This window comes from Mytilus californianus, unplaced genomic scaffold (genome assembly GCF_021869535.1).
Source record: "Mytilus californianus isolate M0D057914Y unplaced genomic scaffold, xbMytCali1.0.p SCAF_6, whole genome shotgun sequence".
Taxonomy (NCBI): domain Eukaryota; kingdom Metazoa; phylum Mollusca; class Bivalvia; order Mytilida; family Mytilidae; genus Mytilus; species Mytilus californianus.
In genome coordinates, this window is record NW_026262712.1 from 425,428 (window position 1) to 443,898 (window position 18,471).

The 18,471-nt window shown below is 36.6% G+C and overlaps 1 protein-coding gene and 1 long non-coding RNA gene across 4 annotated transcripts in view; one reads left to right on the forward strand and one right to left on the reverse strand.

Annotated features, from left to right (window-relative positions):
• Positions 1-18,471, forward strand: part of LOC127705092 (uncharacterized) — a 189,936-nt gene that overhangs the window by 38,916 nt on the left and 132,549 nt on the right. For all 3 annotated transcript variants that reach the window (XM_052209360.1, XM_052209359.1, XM_052209361.1), the window contains exons 5-8: positions 2,850-3,034; positions 5,032-5,343; positions 8,548-8,853; positions 18,144-18,364. In XM_052209360.1, the coding sequence (XP_052065320.1) occupies positions 2,850-3,034; positions 5,032-5,343; positions 8,548-8,853; positions 18,144-18,364 (1,024 nt within the window). The remainder of the gene's footprint in view (positions 1-2,849; positions 3,035-5,031; positions 5,344-8,547; positions 8,854-18,143; positions 18,365-18,471) is intronic.
• Positions 15,350-17,950, reverse strand: LOC127705098 (uncharacterized). Its single transcript, XR_007983644.1, has 3 exons — positions 17,844-17,950; positions 17,689-17,766; positions 15,350-15,818 (listed from the first exon to the last, which is right to left on the reverse strand). It is a non-coding gene; the product is annotated as an uncharacterized LOC127705098 (long non-coding RNA).

Consider the following 18,471-nt stretch of genomic DNA (forward strand, 5'->3'; position numbering starts at 1 on the left):
TTCATATTGAGGTCAAAAGGGTCCAAAATTAAACTTTGTTTGATTTCATCAAAAATTGAATTATTGGGGTTCTTTGATATTCCAAATCTAACCGTGTATTTAGATTTTTAATTTTAAGTCCCGTTTTTTAAATTGGTCTACATAAAGGTCCAAAGGGTCCAAAATTAAACTTAGTTTGATTTTAGCAAAAATTGAATTCTTGGGGTTCTTTGATATGCTGAATCTAAACATGTATTTAGATTTTGGATTATGGGCCCAGTTTACAAGTTTGTCCAAGTTGGGGTCCAAAATTAAACTTTGTTTGATTTTAACAAAAATTGAATATATGGGGTTCTTTGATATGCTGAATCTAACCATGTATTTTGATTTTGGACATTGGACCATAATAGGTAAATTAAAAAAATTCAAGTTCTTAGACCACATTCTTTCTGTGTCAGAAACCTATGCTGTGTCAAATATTTAATAACAATCCAAATTCAGAGCTGTATCAAGCTTGAATGTTGTGTCCATACTTGCCCCAACTGTTCAGGGTTCGACCTCTGCGGTCGTATCAAGCTGCACCCCAGCGAAGCATTTTATTGTAACTTCCAGACATAACTTGTGTGTTAGTGTATGGATCTCTCTGACATTGTACCACAAGGTTCCATATCACAAAGGGAATTGCTGGGATTGATTTTGGGGGTAAATGCCTCCAAATTTTAGGAATTAGGGGCCAAAAAGGGGGCAAAAAACAAGCATTTTTCTAGTTTCATGACAATAACTTGTGTGCAAGTGTATGGATCTTTATGAAATTGTACTACAAGGTTCCATATCACAAAGGGAAAGCTGGAATTGAGTTTGGGGGTAATTGCCCAAAACGTTTAGGAATAAGGGGCCAAAAAGGGGCCAAAAATAAGCATTTTTCTAGTTTCCAGACAATAACTTGTGTTCAAGTGTATGGATCTCTCTGAAATTGCACTGCAAGGTACTATACCACAAAGGGAAGGCTGCGATTGATTTTGGGGGTAATTGCCTCCAAATTTTAGGAATTAGGGGCCATAAAGGGGCAAAAAAACAAGCATTTTTCTTGTTTCAGGACAATAACTTGTGTGTAAGTGTATTGATCTTTATGAAATTGTACTACAAGGTTCCATATCACAAAGGGAAAGATGGGTTTGAGTTTGGGGGCAATTGCCCGAAACGTTTAGGAATTTGGGGCCAAAAAGGGGCCAAAAAACAAGCATTTTTCTAGTTTCCAGACAATAACTTGTGTTCAAGTGTATGGATCTCTTTGAAATTGTACTGCAAGGTACCATACCACAAAGGGGAGGCTGGGATTGAGTTTGGGGGTGATGAATCATAAGGGGGTTCAAAAAATTTGGGGGGGGGGAATTTTTTTTTCCTTTTTTTTTCTTTAAAATTTTTAATTTTAAATTGGTTATTTCTGATTTATATATAAACGCAAATAATAATGATATGGTTTGAATAGGTAAATTAAAAAATTTTAAGTTCTTAGACCACATTCATTCTGTGTCAGAAACCTATGCTGTGTCAAATATTTAATTACAATCCAAATTCAGTGCTGTATCAAGCTTGAATGTTGTGTCCATACTTGCCCCAACTGTTCAGGGTTCGACCTCTGCGGTCGTATCAAGCTGTGCCCCAGCGGAGCATTTTATTGTAATGTGGATTCATTAATATTCATGGGATACAAATTGTTAGAGATTTTGTGAGTACCAGTAGAAGGAAAGCACAAATTTAAAAACTAGACAAAATACATGTTTGAAGTGTCTTTGCTTGGAATAAATGATGAAACAACAAAATTAGACACCTTTGAAAAGCATTTTTTGTCTTGTTCAAATAAAGTTGGTGGAGGCGAAATTTAGGCATGCTGTTTACTGCAGTGTAAAATAATAAGTGTGTGAATATGTCCGTTTAAGGCCTATATGAGAGATTCCCTAATGATAAATCAATGATATTTGGTATGAATTGTGTAAGCATTGAGCATTGGCACATCTCGTATCTCGAGGGGTTATTGACCCTCCTCCTCTCTATTACTCCTACCGATAAATTATATTTTATCCTGATTCATAAACATTGAATTCATTTGAACTTTGGTGGATAAGTCATCTTATTGGCAATCATTCCACGTCTCCTTATTTTTATATAGTACATATATAATCTGAATTTCATATTGTTATGCCCCCTCCGTAGCAAAAGTGGCATTAAGTTTTACCTTTGTCCGTCTGTAGTCCATCCATACGTAAGTCCCGAAATTGGTTTCCATTCTCTTAACTTTAGTTTGCCTAAACCTTATGTTATGAAACTTATACGCAATGCTTATTACCATAAATCACAAATCAAGTTTGAATTTAGGTGGCGTCACTTTTGTTCTACAGTTATGCCCCTTTACAAATAGAAAAATTGCTGATTTTTTTTCTCTCCATTTTCTAACTTAAGTTTGCCTTAACCAAATGTTATTAAACTTATACACAATGCTTATTAACACAAAACACAAATCAAGTTTGAAAATTTGGTGGCGTCTCTTTTATCTTTCTAGAGTTATGCCCTTTGACAAATGGAAAAAATTGCTGAATTTTTTGTTTTTGTTCTCTTACTTAAAGTTTGCCTCAACCAAATATTATGAAACTTATATACAATGCTTATAAACACAAAACTCAAATCAAGTACAAATTTGGGAAGTGTCACTTTTACCGTTCTTGAGTTATGCTCTTTATAAAGTTATATGCAAGCGAGGGCATCATCTGTGTCCCATGGACACATTCCCAATTTATTTTTGTTACAATTCAAAAAGGCCTGTAGCACACCTTCTTCTTTATGTAAAAAGTTACTGTATTCTATTTTTACAGATTACCAACAGACAACAACCGATTACAGGCAGCCTATACTGTCCTTTACACTGTACCTAGGTCTATTGAACACGTCATAGACAGAGAGTACCAAGGTGGTTTTGTCCAAGCTATTCGTGATTATGAAGATCAGCTGAAGGACAAAATCAGAACAGAGGAATGGGATATGCTCAGCCAATTAATAGGTATACATTATTTATCTAGCACAGACCCATTCTGTTATAAGATAACAAATAAAAACATAAAGAACAGAAAAAAATGGCAATAGTTGGGAATACATTAGTTAAACAACAGTTAAATAGAAAGCCAACACTGTTAAACTAAATCAAAATTTGCAAATCATTAAAAAAAAAGGAACTACCAACCTTCTGTAGGAAAACTGACAATCCTAGTCAATTAAGATTGGATTTGAGTGCACCTGCCCTGTGTGGGATTTGAACTCACAACCTCAGGCTAGTGATACAGTAGTTCGACTACTTAGACAACTCGGCCACCGAGGCCGTAGAAAGGGCCAAGTGAGCTTTTCTCATCACTGGATGTCTGTCAACGGCTGTTAACTTACAAAAAATCTTCTCTGAAACTATTGGGCCAAATTTAACCAAACTTGGCCACAATCTCTTTTAGGAATCTAGTTTAAAAAATATGTCCGATGACTCCCCTGCCAACCAAGATGGCTGACATGGCTTAAAATAGAACATAGGGGTAAAATCCAAGTTTTGTCTATTATTTTGAAAATCATTATGAATAGAGAAAATCTGACAAGGGCAAAAATGTTCAAAATGTTGGGCTCTACCAATTGTCCTTTGATGAGTTATTGCCCTTAAATGACAAATTTTATCATTTTTTTTCATGTTTGCCTATTATCTTGAAAACTATAACAGAGAAACTTTGAATTGCAAAAATGATCAGCAAGACCAGTTCTACAAATAAGTTCCATGATCAAAATTGTCAGTCGACTCCTTATTAGAGTTATTGCCCTTTGATGACGATTTTTATCAATTTTTGCGTTTTTTGCCTTTGATCTCTAAAAGTATAATAAATAGATAGAAACTTCAAAAGGCAAAAATGGTCAGCTAGACATAATCTACAATTAAGACAAATATGGTGGAAATTGTCTGATGACTACTTATTGGAGTTAATGCCCTTTAATTTTTACCTGTTTTGCCTTATATAATAAAAATTATTATAGATAGATAGAAATTTAAATAAGCAAAAATGAACAGCAAGACAAGATATACTAGGAAGTCAAATTGTGCCGATACAGTTAGTAGACCCTTGATTGAGGATTTTTTTAAACCCTCTTTTGTGTTTTGAGCAAAAACTAAAGAAAATAGAGGGAAACTAAACAGATTAAATGATCAGCATTACAAGATTAACAAAACAGAGATTTTTACATCTGGTGCAGAAAAATTGGTACCGTTTATGTTATTTGTAATGAATTCTATTCTTGTCTACAATGTTGGAGTATGTTATTTGTTGAATATGCATATATAGATCAAAATGAGCTACACAGGCTCTTTAGAGCCTCTAGTTTCATTTTCTATAATTCACCGTCAAATTCACTGTTAACATGTCGTAACTAAGGAGTGAGTCGCCATGTTGAATTGCTTTAACCAACAAATATTCGATTAGTACAATGTAATAGAAAATTCAACAACATCTACCTCACAAATGCTGCTTTGATGGGATATTTTATCCAAATTTGAAACCTAAATAAGGTCCATGTCAGAGAAAAAGAGAGACAACAGATTACAAAGGAATATTCAAACTCATAAGGTGAAATCAAACTGACCATGCCGTGGCAAAAAACAATAAAAACAACTAAAACAGTACAGCAGTACACAAAACACAATAGAAAACTAAATACAGAGCAACATGAACCCAACCAAAAACCAGAGGTGATTTCAATTGCCCCAGAATGATAAGTTTTCTTCTCATATAATGAATGAAGTAAAAACATACATTCACATGTATATTTGTTTTCTGAACTTGTAAAACCAAAATGCCAATCAGGTTCACTATTGCTTTCCTTTTCTTAAAGATAGCAACTAGTATATTTTTTGGTCTGCTAAAAAGAGTTTCATTTCTATGATATTATTATACAGGACACCATAGTGTACAAAATTATCATACATATGTAGCTAAATCACCATGGTAACCATATGTTTTGTTTCTTTTCCAGTTCACTACAGATTGTACCACTTCTATGATAAGATTGTACAAGACACCTCTCTGGATAAAGACGTCCTTGATAAACTGATTTCTAAATGTATCCTACGGATAGAAGACAGAGAGGAGATAGAACACTATCCCAGACAATCTGACCGCAACAAATGTATCTTAGACCTCCTAATTCAAAGACCACAAGATTCCTACAGTGTATTATTAGACGTTCTAAAGGAGTCTCCTACTTGTTCTAAAGACCTGATAGAATGTATGGAAGGTCAACCTTCCCATCATGAAGTTGTTTCACACTCCATAGTTAAGTCAAGTAGTGAGTACTTACTTTACATTTTGATTATTTGTAGGAATTAAAGGCAGTGTTTTATTAATACTAATGAGACAACACTAAAAAAAAAATCGATCCCCACTTTTTTATTCAGAATATTGGATTAACACTAGGTACATTGAAGAAACACTCAAAAAAGATTAGTACAGGAAAAGCACTTTTACTCTTAAATTACAGTATAAAGATAATGAAAACACCAGTTCTAGTAACAAATCTTAAATGAATTTATACCATATCAAAGAATGCTTACAGTTACTGAAAGCAAACTCAAAAGTAACCTACTATGAAAATATGCTTAACTAAAAATAATAATAAGTTGAAGCCATATGTATTTCAAAGAATGATTTCTACAAATATATTTTACATAAGTTTTTTATGCCCCCGCCGTAGTGGAGGGGGCATTAAGTTTTACCCTTGTCAGTCTGTACGTACGTCCGTACGTCACAAAATATGTTTCCGTTCTCTTACTTGAGTTTGCCTCAACCAAATGTTATGAAACTTATACACAATGCTTATAACCACAAAATACAGATCAAGTTTGAATTTTGGTTGCGTCACTCTAACTGTTCTAGAGTTTTGCCCCTTTATAAATGGAAAAATTACAAAATTTTTAGTTTCCTTTCTCTAACTTAAGTTTGCCTCAACCAAATGTTATGAAACTTATACACAATGCTTATTACCACAAAACACAGATCAAGTTTGAATTTTAGTGGTGTCACTTTAACCGTTCTAGAGTAATGCCCCTTTATAAATGGAAAAATTGCAAAATTTTTAGTTTCCGTTCTTTAACTTAAGTTTGTCTCAACCAAATATTATGAAACTTATACACAATGCTTATTACCACAAAATACAGATCAAGTTTGAATTTTTGGTAGTGTCACTTACCGTTCTTGAGTTATGCCCCTTTATAAATGGAAAAATTGCAAAATTTTTAGTTTCCGTTCTCTAACTTAAGTTTGCCTCAACCAAATGTTATAAAACTTATACACAACGCTTATTACCACAAAATAAAGATCAAGTTTGAATTTTTTTGGGGTCACTTTAACCATTCTTGCGTTATGCCCCTTTATAAATGGAAAAAAAATGCAAATTTTCAGTTTCAGTTCTCTAACTTAAGTTGCCTCAACCAAATGTTATGAAACTTATACACAATGCTTTTTACCACAAAACACAGATCAAGTTGAATTTTGGTGGCGTCACTTTAATCATTATAGAGTTATGCCCCTTTATAAATCAAAAAATTGTAAAATTCTTAGTTTCCATTCTGTAACTTAAGTTTGCCCCAACCAAACATTATGAAACCTATACACAATACTTATTACCACAAAACTCAGATCAGGTACAAATTTGGGTAGCGTGACTTTTATTGTTCTTGAGTTATGTCCCTTTATAATGTTGTATACAAGTGGGGGCATCGTCTGGTCGTATATTGGTATCATGTCGTCGTCATCGTCGTCGTCGTCCGAAGACAGTTGGTTTCCAGACAATAACTTTAGTATAAGTTAATAGAAATCTATGAAATTTAAACACAAGGTTTATAACCACAAAAGGAAGGTTGGGATTGATTTTTGGGGTTAGGGTCCTAACAGTTTAGGAATTAGGGGCCAAAAAAGAGGCCCAAAAAGTTATTTTTCTAGTTTCCAGACAATAACTTGTGTTTAAGTGTATGGATCTCTCTGAAATTATACCATACCACAAAGGGATGTTTAGGATTGGCTTTGGGGGGTTATGGCTCAAACCGTTTAGGAATAAGGGGGAAAAAAGGGGAAAAAACAAGGTTTCCTGGTGAATGGACAATTTAAAAGCAGTGTAAGGGAGGTAATCCCAAAACAAAATTGTACAATTGTGCAATTTTTTCTCATTTCAGATTTCAGAAATTAAACAAAATTTCTTCACATATTTGGGGATTTTTATTGGGGGGGTTGGGGTGTTCAATACGCAACAGCATAGTGTATTGCACAAACGCAAAAAAAAAGGGGGTTAATTTTTATTTATATTTTGGGGGGGGGGGGGGGGGGGGGGGGGGATGTCAATTCGCACAGTCACAGTGTATTTCAAGTTGGATTGTTCAGGCTATTAGAATAGCTTATGATGATGACAATATGAAAGTAAATGCACATTCAACACGTGCTATAGCTCCAAGTTGGGCTTTGTACAAAGGGGCTTCTTTGAAATCAATTTTAGATTCTGCCGACTGGGCAGTTGAATCAACTTTCGCAAAGTTTTATTTGCGAGATTTTGATGCTACTAAAGTTTTAGAATAGGATGTAAGCATACAAATTCATTTATTTGTATGGTACTTTGTTTGTTTATTGCAGTATAACATGTAGCTGTATATAGATGTAAATAGTGGGTTTTTTGTTATGGTGATAGTATTTTATCCTGTTCGATAGAAATTTTGTTTGTGGAGTTTTTCTTGAAGAGAAGGAAATTCATCCTCCACCGTTGAATGAATTCAACACTGCTTTTAAATCAGTGAGTATATTCTAATTAAATAAATGTCATTTTTCACTGGTAGGTATAATGAATATTATTAAAAATGGAACAATTTGTTCCCAAGTTGAGATTTTTAATAATAGAGTTATACCTACCAGTGAAGGGGCCACCACCATCCCCTAGATGAATTTCTAGATATGTGTATATTGAAGGAACACGACAAAAATCAAAACTGATTAGAATACCTGTATATTTACCTGTATTGGGGTGTGTAACACAGGTAGGGTGATCGGACATCCTAGGGATGTTTTTATTTCTAGATCACCTAGATGTTTGCGATGAGAACTAGTTAACGTGAATTAATAATGATGACCTATACCTTTTAAAATAGTGTTCATACATTTATAGGGGGGGGGGGGGGGGGGGGGGGGGGGGGGATGTCAATTCGCACAGTCACAGTGTATTGCACAAAAGCAAAAAATTTAATATAAATTCAAATCATATAACCAATTCTAAGTTCTTTGACTACAGTTATTCTGTGTCAGAAACCTATTATGTGTCAAATATTTAATTACAATCCAAATTCAGACCTGTATCAAGCGCAATATTTTGTCCATTTTTGCCCCAACTGTTCAGGGTTGGACCTCTGCGGTCGTATCCAGCTGAGCCCGGCGAAGCAATTTATTACCTCATATTTCTGAAAAATAATAATGATGACCTATACCTTTTAAAATAGTGTTCATACATTTATAGTTACAGGGAACCATTCAATCAGGTTACAAAAGAACTACCACCATCTTATTCAGAATTTATCTAATGTAAGACAGGTCATTGATTTATTGATATCAAAGGGAGTTTTAGAACCTGACGACCATGCAGAAATTGTTTCCAGTGAAGTGTCAGGTGAAATGAATAGAAAGCTAATAGCTAAGATCAGAAGTGTACAAGATTATCAGTTCTTTCTGGAGGCACTCAAGGTGGACCCTGGCAATGCAGAACTGGCATCTGACTTAGAATCAACTGATGTTAGCCAAGATGAATTTAACCTTGTTCAAACAGGTTTAGTTATTTTATGAACTATTTATGAATTTACAATGTGTACATTGAATGCACAACTGCAAGCATAATAAAAATAAAATCATCTAAAACTCCCAAGAGAATAGTAAGAAATTCACATATAACATTGATCAGGTTTAAGATAGTCAGATTTAAGAAGGTAAACTTTCTGCTTGGTCAACAATTGAAGTTTTACCAGGAGTGTTAAAAAATATTACCGGTGTACATGCATGTCAAGATGGGTTTGGCTCAAAAGAGTAATTTTGATTTTCCATACTTACTGAATGGTATATTTGTGATATGTACTTCATAATTTGTAATTTGTAATTTTGTAAATTTGTGATATGTTTATTTGTAATTCGAAATTATTAGTATGTTGATTGAAATCTTGCATTTAAGGTATTTTAAAAGTGTATTCTTAAAAAAAATGGCAGAATTGGTATATTGATCGTTATGTTACATGTTTTCACCTTTACTGTTGGATAACTTATAAGCCTACAACAAAGTTGTACTATAACAATCTCTGACAATGTATCACCATGCTTGTTTTAAAGAAAACTCTTACTAAAATTTGCAGCAAATTTATTTCCTCATTGCTGCCTCATATTTTGCAGGAAAATAGCATTTCTTACATTTGGAAAAGTTGAATGATCTATATAAAATCAAATTCCATATGCAGTGTTCATGTAGTCAATAATCAAATACAGATATTGCTCTACTAATTCATTAGAAAACAACATATCATTTTTTGTGAGATTCAGAGATTTTTGCGATGTTTGTAATGTTGTGAAAATTATTACTAGATGCATTTCACAACATTATAAACTGGCATTAATAATTACCTATTTATATACTAGTACTGCAGCTGTGCTATTTGCGCAGTCAAATTGCATTGACTGTATATTTATTTGTGATATACAGTAACTGACCATATATCGCCTTGTTTATGACGTTGACAATGCGTTTCCATAGATTTTTATTTATGATGCCAATAAAACATACAGGTTCATAGAAATTTTACCTCGTCAGCTCCAAATTAAAAAAAAAGGTGTTTTTTGCCCTAAATATTTCATTTGGAACAGTTATGGGAGTTGCAGTATATAAAGAATAACCATACATTGTCTCGAAATATAGATTTTATTTGTATTCGGCTCAAAACAGGTAGAAATGCTCGGCACAGCCTCACTTTCTACCTGTTTCTAAGCCTTGTACAAATAAAATCTATATTTCTAGACAATGTATGGTTATTCTATATGTATACAGCATTTCCTGAAATCTCAATTATTTTTAAAAGAGTTTTGCCCCTTTGAAATATTTATTATATGAAAAGTTGTATTGTAACTCCCCTCATGTGTACAAATTTTGCCAGATTTTTATCAAATTTATATCATAGATAAAATTGAGAATGGAAATGGGGAATGTGTCAAAGAGACAACAACCCGACCATAGAACAGAAAACAGCAGAAGGTCACCAACAGGTCTTCAAAGCAGCGAGAAATTCCCGCACCCGGAGGCGTCCTTCAGCTGGCCCCTAAACAAATATATATACTAGTTCAGTGATAATGAACGCCATACTAAACTCCAAATTGTACACAAGAAACTAAAATTAAAAATAATACAAGACTAACAAAGGCTAGAGGCTCCTGACTTGGGACAGGCGCAAAAATGCGGCGGGGTTAAACATGCATGTTTATGAGATCTCAACCCTCCCCCTATACCTCTAGCCAATGTAGAAAGGTAAACGCATAACAATACGCACATTAAAATTCAGTTCAAGAGAAGTCAGAGTCTGATGTCAGAAGATGTAACCAAAGAAAATAAACAAAATGACAATAATACATAAATAACAACAAACTACTAGCAGTTAACTGACATGCCAGCTCCAGACTTCAATTTAACTGATTGAAAGATTATGTCTTCATCATATGAATATCAGGCACAATCCTTCCCGTTAGGGGTTAAGTATCATACCATCATAACATATATGAGAAAACATAACCCGTGTCATGCCAACAACTGGTTTTTAAATAAATGTGTTTAGTGCCGATGCAAAGACCCTATAAGTGAATCAATATTAACGCCAAAATATGCAATCTTTAATGACCTGACAACAGTATCGTAACTATATCCCTTCTTAATAAGTCTATTTAATGGTTTTGTTAGCTTCAGAGGTGAATACTGATATAGGCTAGCTAGCTTATTTAAGCAATGTCTTGGACAAATTTAGAATTCGGTGCCAATTTTTGTCGAGCCTGGGACTTTTGTCGCAGAAAGCTCGACATAGGGATAGTGATCCGGCGGCGGCGGCTGCGGCGGCGTTAGCTAACTTCTTAAAAGCTTTATATTTTAGAAGGTGGAAGGTCTGGATGCTTCATACTTTGTATATGGATGCCTCATGTTACGAAGTTTCCGTCACTCACATGTCCAATGTCCTTGACCTCATTTTCATGGTTCAGTGACTACTTGAAAAAAAAGTTAAGATTTTTTGTAATGTTAGATTCTCTCTTATTATAAGTAATAGGATAACTCTATTTGGTATGTGCGTACCTTGCAAGGTCCTCATGCCCGTCAGACAGTTTTCACTTGACCTCGACCTCATTTCATGGATCAGTGAACAAGGTTAAGTTTTCGTGGTCAAGTCCATATCTCATATACTATAAGCAATAGGTCTAGTATATTCGGTGTATGGAAGGACTGTAAGGTGTACATGTCCAACTGGCAGGTGTCATCTGACCTTGACCTCATTTTCATGGTTCAGTGGTTATAGTTAAGTTTTTGTGTTTTGGTCTGTTTTTCTTATACTGTATGCAATAGGCCTACTATAGTTGGTGTATGGAATGATTGTAAGGTGTACATGTCTAGCGGGCAGGTGTCATCTGACCTTGACCTCATTTTCATGGTTCAGTGGTCAAAGTTAAGTTTTTGAGTTTTGGTCTTTTTTTCTAATACTATATGCAATAGTTCAACTATATTTGGTGTATGGAAATATTTTATGATCTATTTGTCAGTCACACAGTTTTTTTTTTACCTTGACCTCTTTTTCAAGGTTCATTGCTCAGTGTTAAGTTTTTGTGTTTTGGTCTGTTTTTCTTAAACTAAAAGCAATAGGTCAACTATATTTGTTGTATGGAAGAATTGTTAGCTGTACATGCCTGCCTAGCATGGTTCATCTGACCTTGACCTCATTTTCATGGTTCATTGGTCAATGTTTAGTTAACTTGGTTAATAATAAGTTTATGTGACAGTTGTAATAAAGCTTTATATTTAGGACTATCAACATAATATCAATGATAAGTAAAGAAGGCGAGACATTTCAGTGTGTGCACTCTTGTTACAAATATTAATTATATTGGAAATTGCATTTCATTTGCTCTCATGCCTTCATAAATTGTCTTAGATATTTATAAAAAATTTATGAAAAAATAAAAAAAGTTCTTTTTAGTTATTGCCCATAGACAGATTAAATAGTTGAAACGGGGTGGACAATATTGGAACTCTGTTATTATATTTTTATATAATTATTTATTACAACAGCCACAGTACCTACACTAACAAACAGACCAGGATTCCAGACACTGGTTACATTAGTGTCTATGGTTTATCTTACAGGAGCCACAGTACCACAGCTAACAAACAGACCAGGATTCCAGACACTGGTTACATTAGTTTCTATGGTTTATCTTACAGGAGCCACAGTACCACAGCTAACAAACAGACCAGGATTCCAGACACTGGTTACATAAGTGTCTATGGTTTATCTTACAGGAGCCATAGTACCACAGCTAACAAACAGACCAGGATTCCAGACACTGGTTACATTAGTGTCTATGGTTTATCTTACAGGAGCCACAGTACCACAGCTAACAAACAGATCAGGATTCCAGACACTGGTTACATTAGTCTCTATGGTTTATCTTACAGGAGCCACAGTACCACAGCTAACAAACAGACCAGGATTCCAGACACTGGTTACATTAGTTTCTATGGTTTATCTTACAGGAGCCACAGTACCACAGCTAACAAACAGACCAGGATTCCAGACACTGGTTACATTAGTGTCTATGGTTTATCTTACAGGAGCCACAGTACCACAGCTAACAAACAGACCAGGATTCCAGACACTGGTTACATTAGTTTCTATGGTTTATCTTACAGGAGCCACAGTACCACAGCTAACAAACAGATCAGGATTCCAGACACTGGTTACATTAGTCTCTATGGTTTATCTTACAGGAGCCACAGTACCTAGCTAACAAACAGACCAGGATTCCAGACACTGGTTACATTAGTCTCTATGGTTTATCTTACAGGAGTCACAGTACCACAGCTAACAAACAGACCAGGATTCCAGTCACTGGTTACATTAGTTTCTATGGTTTATCTTACAGGAGCCACAGTACCTAGCTAACAAACAGACCAGGATTCCAGACACTGGTTACATTAGTGTCTATGGTTTATCTTACAGGAGCCACAGTACCACAGCTAACAAACAGACCAGGATTCCAGACACTGGTTACATTAGTGTCTATGGTTTATCTTACAGGAGCCACAGTACCACAGCTAACAAACAGACCAGGATTCCAGACACTGGTTACATTAGTGTCTATGGTTTATCTTACAGGAGCCACAGTACCACAGCTAACAAACAGACCAGGATTCCAGACACTGGTTACATTAGTGTCTATGGTTTATCTTACAGGAGCCACAGTACCACAGCTAACAAACAGACCAGGATTCCAGACACTGGTTACATTAGTTTCTATGGTTTATCTTACAGGAGCCACAGTACCACAGCTAACAAACAGACCAGGATTCCAGACACTGGTTACATTAGTGTCTATGGTTTATCTTACAGGAGCCACAGTACCACAGCTAACAAACAGACCAGGATTCCAGACACTGGTTACATTAGTGTCTATGGTTTATCTTACAGGAGCCACAGTACCACAGCTAACAAACAGACCAGGATTCCAGATACTGGTTACATTAGTGTCTATGGTTTATCTTACAGGAGCCACAGTACCACAGCTAACAAACAGACCAGGATTCCAGACACTGGTTACATTAGTGTCTATGGTTTATCTTACAGGAGCCACAGTACCACAGCTAACAAACAGACCAGGATTCCAGACACTGGTTACATTAGTGTCTATGGTTTATCTTACAGGAGCCACAGTACCACAGCTAACAAACAGACCAGGATTCCAGACACTGGTTACATTAGTGTCTATGGTTTATCTTACAGGAGCCACAGTACCACAGCTAACAAACAGACCAGGATTCCAGACACTGGTTACATTAGTGTCTATGGTTTATCTTACAGGAGCCACAGTACCACAGCTAACAAACAGACCAGGATTCCAGATACTGGTTACATTAGTGTCTATGGTTTATCTTACAGGAGCCACAGTACCACAGCTAACAAACAGACCAGGATTCCAGACACTGGTTACATTAGTGTCTATGGTTTATCTTACAGGAGCCACAGTACCACAGCTAACAAACAGACCAGGATTCCAGACACTGGTTACATTAGTGTCTATGGTTTATCTTACAGGAGCCACAGTACCACAGCTAACAAACAGACCAGGATTCCAGACACTGGTTACATTAGTGTCTATGGTTTATCTTACAGGAGCCACAGTACCACAGCTAACAAACAGACCAGGATTCCAGACACTGGTTACATTAGTTTCTATGGTTTATCTTACAGGAGCCACAGTACCACAGCTAACAAACAGACCAGGATTCCAGACACTGGTTACATTAGTGTCTATGGTTTATCTTACAGGAGCCACAGTACCACAGCTAACAAACAGACCAGGATTCCAGACACTGGTTACATTAGTTTCTATGGTTTATCTTACAGGAGCCACAGTACCACAGCTAACAAACAGACCAGGATCCAGACACTGGTTACATTAGTTTCTATGGTTTATCTTACAGGAGACACAGTACCACAGCTAACAAACAGATCAGGATTCCAGACACTGGTTACATTAGTCTCTATGGTTTATCTTACAGGAGCCACAGTACCTAGCTAACAAACAGACCAGGATTCCAGATACTGGTTACATTAGTCTCTATGGTTTATCTTACAGGAGCCACAGTACCTAGCTAACAAACAGACCAGGATTCCAGACACTGGTTACATTAGTCTCTATGGTTTATCTTACAGGAGCCACAGTACCACAGCTAACAAACAGACCAGGATTCCAGTCACTGGTTACATTAGTTTCTATGGTTTATCTTACAGGAGCCACAGTACGGACACTAACAAACAGACCAGGATTCCAGACACTGGTTACATTAGTTTCTATGGTTTATCTTACAGGAGCCACAGTACGGACACTAACAAACAGACCAGGATTCCAGTCACTGGTTACATTAGTTTCTATGGTTTATCTTACAGGAGCCACAGTACCTAGCTAACAAACAGACCAGGATTCCAGATACTGGTTACATTAGTCTCTATGGTTTATCTTACAGGAGCCACAGTACCTAGCTAACAAACAGACCAGGATTCCAGACACTGGTTACATTAGTTTCTATGGTTTATCTTACAGGAGCCACAGTACCACAGCTAACAAACAGACCAGGATTCCAGACACTGGTTACATTAGTTTCTATGGTTTATCTTACAGGAGCCACAGTACCACAGCTAACAAACAGACCAGGATTCCAGACACTGGTTACATTAGTTTCTATGGTTTATCTTACAGGAGCCACAGTACCACAGCTAACAAACAGACCAGGATTCCAGACACTGGTTACATTAGTGTCTATGGTTTATCTTACAGGAGCCACAGTACCACAGCTAACAAACAGACCAGGATTCCAGATACTGGTTACATTAGTTTCTATGATTTATCTTACAGGAGCCACAGTACCACAGCTAACAAACAGACCAGGATTCCAGACACTGGTTACATTAGTGTCTATGGTTTATCTTACAGGAGCCACAGTACCTAGCTAACAAACAGACCAGGATTCCAGATACTGGTTACATTAGTTTCTATGGTTTATCTTACAGGAGCCACAGTACCACAGCTAACAAACAGACCAGGATTCCAGACACTGGTTACATTAGTGTCTATGGTTTATCTTACAGGAGCCACAGTACCACAGCTAACAAACAGACCAGGATTCCAGACACTGGTTACATTAGTGTCTATGGTTTATCTTACAGGAGCCACAGTACCACAGCTAACAAACAGACCAGGATTCCAGACACTGGTTACATTAGTTTCTATGGTTTATCTTACAGGAGCCACAGTACCACAGCTAACAAACAGACCAGGATTCCAGACACTGGTTACATTAGTGTCTATGGTTTATCTTACAGGAGCCACAGTACCGACACTAACAAACAGACCAGGATTCCAGACACTGGTTACATTAGTTTCTATGGTTTATCTTACAGGAGCCACAGTACCACAGCTAACAAACAGACCAGGATTCCAGACACTGGTTACATTAGTGTCTATGGTTTATCTTACAGGAGCCACAGTACCACAGCTAACAAACAGACCAGGATTCCAGACACTGGTTACATTAGTTTCTATGGTTTATCTTACAGGAGCCACAGTACCACAGCTAACAAACAGACCAGGATTCCAGACACTGGTTACATTAGTGTCTATGGTTTATCTTACAGGAGCCACAGTACCGACACTAACAAACAGACCAGGATTCCAGACACTGGTTACATTAGTTTCTATGGTTTATCTTACAGGAGACACAGTACCACAGCTAACAAACAGACCAGGATTCCAGACACTGGTTACATTAGTTTCTATGGTTTATCTTACAGGAGACACAGTACCACAGCTAACAAACAGACCAGGATTCCAGATACTGGTTACATTAGTTTCTATGGTTTATCTTACAGGAGACACAGTACCACAGCTAACAAACAGACCAGGATTCCAGACACTGGTTACATTAGTTTCTATGGTTTATCTTACAGGAGCCACAGTACCACAGCTAACAAACAGACCAGGATTCCAGACACTGGTTACATTAGTTTCTATGGTTTATCTTACAGGAGACACAGTACCACAGCTAACAAACAGACCAGGATTCCAGACACTGGTTACATTAGTTTCTATGGTTTATCTTACAGGAGCCACAGTACCACAGCTAACAAACAGACCAGGATTCCAGATACTGGTTACATTAGTGTCTATGGTTTATCTTACAGGAGACACAGTACCTACACTAACAAACAGACCAGGATTCCAGATACTGGTTACATTAGTTTCTATGGTTTATCTTACAGGAGCCACAGTACCTAGCTAACAAACAGACCAGGATTCCAGATACTGGTTACATTAGTGTCTATGGTTTATCTTACAGGAGACACAGTACCTACACTAACAAACAGACCAGGATTCCAGATACTGGTTACATTAGTTTCTATGGTTTATCTTACAGGAGTCACAGTACCTACACTAACAAACAGACCAGGATTCCAGACACTGGTTACATTAGTCTCTATGGTTTATCTTACAGGAGCCACAGTACCACAGCTAACAAACAGACCAGGATTCCAGACACTGGTTACATTAGTTTCTATGGTTTATCTTACAGGAGCCACAGTACCACAGCTAACAAACAGACCAGGATTCCAGACACTGGTTACATTAGTTTCTATGGTTTATCTTACAGGAGCCACAGTACCACAGCTAACAAACAGACCAGGATTCCAGACACTGGTTACATTAGTTTCTATGGTTTATCTTACAGGAGCCACAGTACCACAGCTAACAAACAGATCAGGATTCCAGACACTGGTTACATTAGTCTCTATGGTTTATCTTACAGGAGCCACAGTACCACAGCTAACAAACAGACCAGGATTCCAGACACTGGTTACATTAGTTTCTATGGTTTATCTTACAGGAGCCACAGTACCTAGCTAACAAACAGACCAGGATTCCAGATACTGGTTACATTAGTTTCTATGGTTTATCTTACAGGAGACACAGTACCACAGCTAACAAACAGACCAGGATTCCAGACACTGGTTACATTAGTTTCTATGGTTTATCTTACAGGAGCCACAGTACCGACACTAACAAACAGACCAGGATTCCAGACACTGGTTACATTAGTTTCTATGGTTTATCTTACAGGAGCCACAGTACCACAGCTAACAAACAGACCAGGATTCCAGACACTGGTTACATTAGTTTCTATGGTTTATCTTACAGGAGACACAGTACCACAGCTAACAAACAGACCAGGATTCCAGACACTGGTTACATTAGTCTCTATGGTTTATCTTACAGGAGACACAGTACCACAGCTAACAAACAGACCAGGATTCCAGACACTGGTTACATTAGTTTCTATGGTTAAAGCTGTACAGATTCCAAATACAGAACCAGACAGCCATGATATCAGTTTATCAGCAGACTTATACAGACTACAGTCTTGGTACAAAAAGATCATTAAAATGAGATCGATGGATTCACATAAATATCAACAATTTGTTGAAACCATACAGGCAGTAAGTTATTGTTCTATGTATGTTGATTGTTTGTTTGGGTGTTATCATTTGTGACACCACCTGGTCAAACCGTTATAAAGTTAATTACTTTAGTCCTTATATATGAT